This window comes from Gekko japonicus, unplaced genomic scaffold (genome assembly GCF_001447785.1).
Source record: "Gekko japonicus isolate JY-2015 unplaced genomic scaffold, Gekko_japonicus_V1.1 scaffold1072, whole genome shotgun sequence".
NCBI classification, from domain to species: Eukaryota; Metazoa; Chordata; class Lepidosauria; order Squamata; family Gekkonidae; genus Gekko; species Gekko japonicus.
Window position 1 is genome coordinate 166,254 of NW_015173154.1, and position 10,356 is coordinate 176,609.

The 10,356-nt window shown below is 49.6% G+C and overlaps 1 protein-coding gene across 1 annotated transcript in view; it reads left to right on the plus strand.

Annotated features, from left to right (window-relative positions):
* The window catches only part of LOC107119804 (diacylglycerol kinase eta-like), a 206,573-nt gene that overhangs the window by 29,228 nt on the left and 166,989 nt on the right, over nucleotides 1-10,356 (plus strand). Inside the window, exon 5 of the mRNA XM_015422396.1 lies at nucleotides 9,700-10,321. Within this exon, the coding sequence (XP_015277882.1) occupies nucleotides 9,700-10,321 (622 nt within the window). The remainder of the gene's footprint in view (nucleotides 1-9,699; nucleotides 10,322-10,356) is intronic.

Sequence of the window (10,356 nt, forward strand, 5' to 3'; positions counted from 1 at the left end):
GGCTCTCCCTCCGCCATCCCTCCCCAACCCCCGGAGGCCAGGGGAAAGGCTGGAGGTCCGGACTCCCACTGCGGGGTACGCCCACCCCAAGGGCGGGGAAGGTCCCCCTGCAGCCGGGCCCCCCAGACCCACATCCGGACCCCGGTGGGAGGAGATGCCTGGAGACTCTGGCCTGACTCTTGTCTTCCGGCCGTGTGCCCTGAGCAGGGCTCCAGGAGCTCGCCTGCAGGACTTGCATCCGTTTCCCTGGAGAAACCTGAAGTCTAACCTCAGGTGTACAGGGGGTGGTGGTGGGGGTAACCCCATCAAGATGACAGGAGCATCCCTCGCAAATTCCTCCATGGCCACTATTAGGCAACCCCAAGGGCATTGCCAGCTCCCAAGCTGTGCTTTCTGTCAGTAGAAGGGGCCCTTCCCCAGGACTGTATTGGCCTTTGGGAGAGGACTCGGCTGGGCCACACACCACCGGGGGACTTGCTGCTTCCACATGACCTGCACAACTCAGGCCTGAACAGCAGCCGCCCCATGAAAGCCAGTGTGGGGGAGAGGTGGGAGTTTCAGACGGGTGCCTTGGAGAGCCAGGTTTGAGTCCCTCTTCTGCCAGGGTGCTCATGAGGTTGCTGTGGGCCATACACATTGTCAGCCTAACCTACCTGGCAGGGTTGTTGTGAGGATGAAACAGGGGAGAGAGAAGAGTGATGTCAGCTGCTTTGGGTTCCCATTGGGGAGAAAGCTGGGGTATAGGCGAAGGAAATGATAAATACAGTTGACTGTTGAAGGCAGACCAGTAGTAGACTGGCTGGGGGGCAGGAGAAGAGGCAGCAGGGACGGGTGGGGGGGTCTGGGCTTCTGGGTCTCTGAAGTGTCTGGCAGACGGGCTCAGCCGCAAACAGCTACAGCCCTGTTCATAGTTTGCTCAACTGATGTTTTATGGGGGAGCTTTACAGTCACAGGTTGTTCTTCAATAGAAGTGTCAACATTTGATCCCTTCTGAAAATAACACGATAGAACAAACAGGATTTATGACTGAAGAAACTTGTAAAGAAAGGGTTAGCGGCTTTTTCGTTGGGATGCCGTGAAACTCCGTGTGCACACACGGGCATGCGCGCTCACACCCACACACGTACCCAGACGGTTTTAACAATAATGGACCTCTATCTAGAATAGGTAGATTGTGAACAGATCATGATTCTGTAGTCTCAGTGATTAGCTGTTTTTTTATGTGTAGGAGCCTTGATTACTGATTCCATGTATCAAGGCAGCTATTAACATTCTGCCACACCCTGGTGTGACCAGGAGACAGAATCCAGGGTGGGGCTATGTAGGAAGCAGGGTTGAGTTTCAAGGGAATGGATCCCCTTGTGGGAAAGGAGGAACAGGCGTGTTTCCTACCGTAAGGGTGCCTCGGCATGTAAGACCTAAAACATTATAGTTGACATTCACTCCTGTGGGGGGGAAAAGTAGAATTTTGCATCTTGGGTAGGGGTGCCTGGAGGCAAAGGTGCCATCTGACGCTGGGTAACCTGGCTGGGATTTCACAAGGGCCTCCATATGCGTCTCTAGGCAGAGCATGTGGGCAAACACACACACCACGTGCCAACTCCATGTAGATTGTTTCAGGCGGTGGCCCCGTTGGTCTGCAGTAGGACCCTCAGATTTGAGTCTTGACTCGTAGCCCCTTAGAGACCCTCAAGGTTTTCACTCTCAAAAGCCGATCTCCTGGAAATCTTGTTGGCTCTCAGGGGCTACTCTGTGAAGGGTCCTTGCAATAATATGTGAGTTAGGAACATAAGAGACACCAATCAATGTTCCCTCTAAGCTGTGGAGTCTTGTAAGCAAAAATTCTATTTTGTGAGCTACCGGCATCAAAGTTGTGAGCAAGTGATTTGGCTGCTGTATAAATCACTTTGCTCTGGAGCCCTCCTTCCTGGGCTAAGACAAAAATGTGTGAGCCAGAGGCTAAAAAACTGTGAGCTAGCTCACACTAACTCAGCTTAGAGGGAACACTGACGCCAATGTTGGATCACGCCAAGGGCCCGTCCAGCCCAACACTCTGTATCACACAGTGGCTAGAAATACCAGGTGCCATCAGGAGGTCCACCAGTGGGGCCAGGACATTAGAAGCCCTCCCACTCTTGGTCCCCCCCCCCCAAGCACCAAGGAGACACAGCATCCCTTGCCCCGGAGCCCCTATCTATACCTTGTGGCTAATAGCCACTGATGGACCTCTGCTCCGTATGCTTATCTAATTCCCTTTTGAAGCCGTCCATGCTTGTAGCCGCCACCACCTCCTGTGGCAGTGAATTCCATGTGTTAATCACTCTTTGGTGGAGTTGCCCCTCCACCCACCCTGCCTGTTCTTACAGTGGGTAGGTTGCTGGTCCATTTATATTCATTCGTGTTTTGAAGTCTGGTGGTTGTAGCAATTACTGTGAAATACAGGGCAACATAAAAGCCTGTGTAAGTTCTAGGGTTAGGGTTAGATGTTCTCAGAGTAGAAGTGGCTCTGAAAATACAAATTTGTTAATGGTTTTTGAACTAATTCATTTTGTTTACCATGAGCTGTGTTGTGGGTTTAGCACATAATAAAAGTGCCTCTGTGTGTGTGTGTGTGTGAGAGAGAGAGAGAGAGAGAGGGAGAGAGCCTTGTGATGCAGTCTTTTGGTGAGAGAAAAATAGCTGGAGTACTTCAGCACTTGGCATAAAGTATGCTGTGCAGTTTTTCTCGATCTAGAGCTGTGGGAATATTAACAGAGAGCAGCAGTTGCAAATCCTTGCCATAGTAGCTGTTGAGTTTGATTTATAGGTATCTGAGACTTACTTTGCTCAGCTAGTGCTCTGTCTGGCATCTTAGATCCAGGATCTAAAACAGGCACAGACCTGCTCAAGAATAGTAAGTTGTTCTGAAGTTTTACACCATAAAAAGAAATAATAGATCGGGATGTGTGTGTAGACGTGAGAACAGGAAGCTGCCTTCTGCTGAATCAAGCTATTGGTCCACCAGGGTCAGTCAGTCTCGTCCACTCAGACGGGCAGCAGCTCTCCAGGCCCTCGGGCAGAGGGGCCTTCCCCGTCACCTCCGGCCTGGTCCTCTTACCTGGAGATGCCGGCAGGGATTTGAGCCCGGGACTTTCTGCATGCCAAGCGGGTGCTCTTCCACTGAGCCACAGCCCTTCCCCACATGTTTGTTAGCTTGTTGTTTTTGCGTGGTTCTGTTCTGGAGCAAGTGGTTTATTGGTAGGCAAGAGATCTTCTAATGAGGACTGGGGAAAGGCAATTAGAAAAAGCAACAGAAGTGGGAGTGAGGGATTAGGCAAATGGAGAGGTCTCTCAGCAGCTTTTCATCATGATATCTAAATGGAACCTCCAGTGGGCAGACAGAACACTTACTGGGGGAATATTGCTGCCTTTGTGTACCCGGCTTGTAGGCTTCTCGGACGTATTTGTCTGGATTCCTGTTGGAGACAGGAAGGATGCTGAACCACTTGCAGTCCTGAGAGAAGAGGCCAGGTCCTCTTACAGATTAGTCACTTGCTAAACAACAGGAAACAGAGGATTGAACAGTACTCACAAAGGAGAGATGTAAACCACAGTATTTGGTAGAGATTTGAACTAGGTATCATTTTGTTTAATGTGTTCATAAATGGCATGGAATTTGGGTGAACAGTGAAGTCGCTGTGTTGGCAGATGACACCACAGTACTCAAAGCAATGAAAACAAAGGCAGATTGCAGAGGGCTCAGTGAGTATCTCTCCAAATTGCCTGGGCAGAGAGTGGTGTGGCACACAAGGGTCAACGGAAGCAAGTCGAGAGGGATGCAAACTGGAGCGAGATCTCTGGCGTTTACAGGGGTTTTCAACTGGCAATAACTAGTCGGGAGAGAGATCTTGGTGTCATGTTGGATAGCTCCATAAAAATGTTGACTGGTTGCACAGCGGAGAAAGGACAAATCCCCTGCCATGGGTTGGTAGGTAGGAAAGAGACTGAAAAATAAAACCGCTGATTTCATGTCTTTGTACAAAATCCATGGAATGGCTGCATTTGGAATGCTATGTACAGACATGGTCAGATCTCAAAATGGATTTTGTAAAGCTGTGAATATTTTAAAAGAAGTGCAAGTAAAATGATCAAGGAGGCGGATCACCTTCTCTATCAGGAAAATGTAAAATGTTTGGTATTTTTTTAATTTTGAGAAAAGTTGACTAAAGGGAGGCATGATAGAAATGTATAGGCTTGCGTGTGGCGTACAGCTGTAATCTACAACTCAAGAGTTGGCTCCTTGAGGTGGGTAATGGAAGGTCACCTGTTGGGTCACAAGTTTATCTAGATCTAAGACTTTTTTAGGCTGCCTTTTGCAAGGACCTGCACACGGAGAAGGAGCCAAGGGCACCACAGTTCCTGCAGAATGGTGGGGATTAGGAGAGTCAATGGCAGCGAGCCTATTCCACAGCGGCTGGCTGGTGACTCCGCGGCTTGTTCCTCACTGTGCCTCTCCTGGTGCTTGGCCTGCATTTCTCCCACTTGTCTTGGTCTGCTTGCTGCTGATGAAGTCCCCTAATTGTGGTCACCCCTTCTCCCGTTGCTTGCCTTCGATGTCCTGTGCTCGCAGTTCAGTGAGTCCTGAGTCTGGAAATGGTGAAGCACAGAAGTATAAACCAAGTGGCCACAGAGAGAACAGCTCAGCTGTCTTCCTGATTGGGTTGCTGCTTGAAATGTATTCAAAGCAGACCTTGATCAGTTCAAAAATATAGGAGCCAGTGTCATATTTCAACATTCAAGGTCATGGCTGACCATATTTTCTAATCCTTGCTACCACAAAAACCACTAGGCACCATAGTGAGATTCCTAGGTGCCATGGCAGCCTAGCACCTGGGATTTTTCAAGCCCTGATTTAAGCATGTGCATATTGTTTGTACTTAGCAATATGTTTGCTTTCCTTTATTGTCAATTTGCATTTGTTTTAGTAGAGTTTAGTAGAGTTGGTGCAGTTCTTGTTTAGGCAAGACTTCTGCTTTTTAAGGACAGCTTACTTGCCTTTAGTGGATTTCTTGACTCTGCTTGTTAACATGCTGGTGTTTTATTCATTTTCATAGTACTGTATCACATCTGTGATATGCATTCTGTGGGCTGGATCTAACCACCTTTTCCCCTGGTGCAAAATGGGTTTCCTTTGACCACTGAGGATTGTAGGATACCTGTCAAAAGCTATAGGGGGTGGGAACAGAAAGAGCTAGCCAGATTCAGCCCTATCTACGTTTCAGTTATTGTGGATTCAAATGATTGCTGCACCCCTGGGAATGAGTTAACCCGTGCTATAATAAAAGGTGTCTGTTTGTCCATCTATGGCAGATATAACTCCTAGGAAAATAAGGCTGGGAGCCCCAAAATTGGCCATCAGGTTTAGGATGATTGTGGGAGTTGTAGTGCCAGACATGAAGGGAATCAGAAGATCTTGGCTCATGTTGTCTCAGGACCCCACCCCCTTGCTATTTGCAGTGGAGCAAAGGTACTTTGCTTGTGCCATGCATAATCAATCAGAAAATAAAGGTAGGTGTTTGGAAATTGGCTACCAAGTTCAAGGTGATTATGGCAGTTTCGCTGCCAAAGATGAAGGTAATCAGAACATCCTGACCCATGTTAGATCCAGAAACCCTGCACTCCCATGCTGTTTGCAATTGAAGCTAAGGTTGTGGCAGGCAAAACTCATCAGAAAACAAAGGCAAGTGCTTGAAAATTGGCCACCAACTTCAGGGTGATGGTGGGAGCTGCAGTGCCAAACATGAAGGGAGTTAGAACATCCTGGAGCAGTTTAGCTGTAGAGCATCCCTCTGCTATTTGCAAAGGAAACCAGGCTTAACTCACCAGAAACCAGGAAAGCACAGGCAGCACAGACAGGGAAGGTGGGGGAAAAACCCCTGCTGTTACAGAAGGAGGAGGGTTTAACAACTTTCCCGAACTGTCAGAGCCTATAATGTGGTATAGTGGTTAGAGTATTCGGCTGGGCTCCAAACGTCCCAAGTTCAAATCCCCATTCTGGCCTGGAAGCTTGCTGAGTGACCTTGGGGTCAGTGACACCCTCCCAGCCTGGCATCGCTCAGAGTCTGGAGGTTGTGAGGAATGGATGGAGGGCAGGAGAGTGATGTGAGCCACTTGGGGCCCCCATTGCAGAGGGAGGCAGCACGGGCAGGGAGGGTGGTGGGAGACAAAACAAAGGGGGCTCAAACAAAGGAGCTGTTCCCTGAACTGCCAGAGCCAGCGTGGTGGTCGTGGCTGGAATGTCTGACGGAAATCCGGGAGACCCAGGTTGGAGTCCCGCCTCTGCCACAGCGGTTTGCTGGGGGGGTGATGACGGCTGTGGGCCAGCTGCACTCTCTCGTCCTCGCAGGGCGCTTGCCAGGGCAAAACGGAGGGCAGGAGAACAGTTGCCCTGGGGAGGAAGGTGGGCTGCGCCATTCATTGCAAGTCTGATGGTGGCTACACGTGGTGGGTGGGGGAAGGATGATAGTTCATACTGTGGCTTCGTCTGGTGTTGCTGCAAATCTTTTGGCAACTCTGTATTCGAACTACCATTGCATATAATGAATACAGAGAACTACAGGGCTGGCAGCGGAGTTTAAAATTGTAACTGGGGTGGCTTAAAAAAAATAAAATTCCAATACTCAGTGAAAACCTTTGGAACACTAATCCTCTCCAAACAGCCCAACGCATTTCAAGGGGTATCTTGACTTTCCCATCTTTTCTTCTAACCAGCTCCTTCATTTCTGAGAATTTTCCTCTTTGGAACTCAGATGTACCCATGTTGGATTTTTGGGTCAGCTCTCCATTTATACAGATGTTGCGTTGACTGGCACCATAGCCAGTGTTCCTGCCCGTTGGCGCTCAATCTAGAGTTGTGCCCCAACCCCACCCGGTTGACGCTTCCAAGTATTTTATGTAATTTACATTTGCTAGAGCATCAAAGAATAAATATTAAGCAATTGATATAATAGCAGGGTTTTTTTTTTGGGGGGGGATCACTTTACTAAATGAATTACCCTGAAATCCTTATAAAAGATCAATGTTAGGTTTGCTCATGAATTTTAATTATATGCCTTCTAGTTCCAGATGCTTCTTAACTATTTTGCAGCCCTAAGATCAGAAAGAATGTCCTGGGAGGTTTTTGTACCTCACTTATTTTGGTAGGGTTCTGTTTCTAGGGTCTGCTTTTTGCCTGCTCATTCTCTGATGGAGAGACTTTCCTTTTGGGCTGTTCAAACGGCTGAAGGAATTATTGGCAGGGGGTGGGAGACGGGCCTGATGTAAATAGGCCCTGCACTAGGCTGCATCCACATTTCCCTGGATATTATGCCGTAGCCATCGTTCACCTCCTGAATTGTCCTGTCCACACAGGAGAATTTGCAAATTATTCCTATAGCACAACAACAGCGGAATATCCAAGTGTGTGTAGATGCAGCCGTAGTATTGCCTGGATAAGCAAAGGGACGGATTGAGCCTGACAGTTTAATTGTTCTGGAGGTGGGCACGTTGATCTGGGAATGGGAAGTAATCATAACTGCTGATCAGCTCCGTAGCGAGGCCAGGGTACCATAGATTTTGTAAAAATATTTTTGTATAAATTTTTTTTTGCATAAAATCTGAAAATAAAACCACAGTCATAGTGTTAGAGTGGTTAGTGTATGTAACACTGCTCTCAGTGTTACAGAGGTGGTTTATAGAGATAATTAAAGCCAATATAACACTAGTAAAATTAACTGGTGTAAAATCTAAATAGAACAGTAGCAGTAAGAATAAAATGTGCACGATGAAAATAGCAGCATTAAATAATTTAGCATAGTTGAAACAGCCACATAGTTCAGTGCTTCGGGGTCAGCTGCGTGGGAAGGTGTTCCGTAAACAAGGGGCCACTGCAGAAAACATCGCCTCGTGTTTGATAGTGGTGGCAAGTGACCAGGGCCTCCAAAGATTATTTACAACATTGATACCCTGATTTTCTGCCCTCATCAGGGCCACTAAAGCCGCTACCAAATTAAAACATATGAAATAAAAGCACATCTTAAAAACTGTAGCTGCTGCCACACGGGACGGCTGAAATGCGGCTAATCAGAGCTGCACCGAACTTGAGACACCGTGGCGGGATCCCATGGATCCCCTCAGATCAGATGCTGGGGAGCAAGAGTCCGATTGGAGGGGGAGGCTGCTGAACTGCGCATGCTCGAGCATGCGCAGTACGGCTGGGGGCCGAGATACGGCAGCGCAAGGACACGCCGGCTGATCCCACAGCCCGCCTTGAGCCGCTTCAAGGGATACAACCACCTAGGTAGGTGGTGCTTTTTTGCTGCGCGGTATCGGTGTTTGGGACGGAACAGGGACGGGCAGGCAATGATTCCCAGATGTTACCATGAGATCGTGCCCGTTTGCTCCCCCCCATTCCGTCCCGCTCCTGGCCCAAAAGGCCTCGTATGGACAGGACCCATGAAAACCAAACATGTTATTATCTTACTAATCACTGATGGGGTGCAGCTGGCAAACGATCAGCGATTTAAGGTGCTGCACCCACCTCTCTCTGTAGGCACCCTCAGACAGGTATACCTGCTCTTCTAGGAAGAGTGTGAGGAAACCCCCCCCCCCCACACACACAATTGGCTCTTCAATCCCTGGTTAGGTTTTATTTCTGTCAAAAGCACTTAAGTTTTATTTGCACTGAGTTTGTTAGGCCTCATAATAAGCCTGTTATTGTCCCCAGACATTCATTCGGGACATCCGCTAGCTCAGCTGATCTTGTTGAAAAGGAGGAGTAGAGCTGGTGGGCATTACAGTACTGGTTGCACTCTAAACCTTCAGATAACATCTCTCAGTAGTTTCATGCAGGTCCTAAACAGCACGGAGCCAGAGCATTACTCCGTGGAATTCCATAGCATAAATGTAATGCCTGTTCTACTTACCTTGTCACCCAACACAATGTCAGCGAGCTGCCATTTCTCTGGGATGTGTCCCTCTTCCCTCCCTCCCCGTGTTATTCTCTTCTGGTATGCGACTGTAACTGCCAAGCTTCTCCTACAGGTGGACGATGGAGTGTTATGTCTTCTTGCCTTGCTTAATTAGATTCCCGTGTGAACTGAACTTGTGTTTATGGTATGAGCCGTTGGAGTTCTCAGGCTGCTTCGCGCCTTTTCTAATCAACTCCCTTGCGAGGGAGTTTAGCCCATTGGGTTAACCAAGTTTGAAGTTCCTATATCATACTGCCCCTGTGTATTGTAGTCATTCTGGACAATTCTCTGTATGTTCATGATCAACCATGCTTTGGAAATAAATCTTACTTCTTTGGAACGTGGGTTTGTTCTCCTGCTTTGGGGGTCTGACATTTTGTCCAGAATCCTCTTTCCCCCTCACCCCGAGTCTGACATCGATCATGAGCGGGGCCGAAGGGAAATCCTTTTTCTGGGCAGAGGACCGAGGTGCCGTCCCGGCCACTGCCTTAACATCGGACTACATGGAAGCCCGAGGTGCCGTTGGGGGAGCGATCCCGAGGCATGAGACTATTCCTTGGCCTCCTCCTACCCCATCGCATTGGGGAAAACCAGAGGTCAAAGCCTCAGAGGATTGGACTATGTTCGATACCCAAGGCACCAGGGAAACGTTTGTTCATCGGGGCAGTGGGCCCCGAGAAAGCCTTTTTGAACCGGGATCTTATCCTGAAAGACCCCGGAGTTGCCCGGCTGTGGCTTATCGAGGGGAGGATGAGTTTTGGCCGGAGGAGAGAGCGACCGGACGAGACGAGCGGGAAGAGCAGCCAGGCTGGGGGGCATCCCAGGATGGCAGGATCCAGGAGCTCGAGAGGTCGGTGCAGGATCTCATGAGGACAGTGACAGAAGTTTTCAACGCCATGCACCAGATGGTGGACGATCGCATCGCGGATCGTCTGGGTCCTGTCATTCCACCACCGGCGCCGCACCCGGCACAGCCGGCTGTGCCTGCCCCGCCGGTTCAGCCTGCGGCGCCACTGCCAGCGCCCCAACTGCCGGCGCTGCCGCCTGGATTACCGCCTCCACTGCAACCAGCACCCGCGGGACCCGGGTTGCCTCCGCAGGCTCCTCTGGGACCGCCACCGCCACTCATCCCTGGCCTCCCCGCACCCCAGCCAGGGGCCCCACCGATGGCTCCAGGATTACCCATGCAGGGGGGCCTGAGGTTGAGACCGAAGGACTTACTCGACGCAACCTTTGATGGAAACCCGGAAGATCTAGCATATTTCACGGTCCGCGTTCAGAAATTTGTAACTCAGAGCGGCCACCTGTTCCCCGATGACAGCGGCAGAATCGATGTGATTGCTGCACGGCTGAGAGGAGCAGCGGCGAC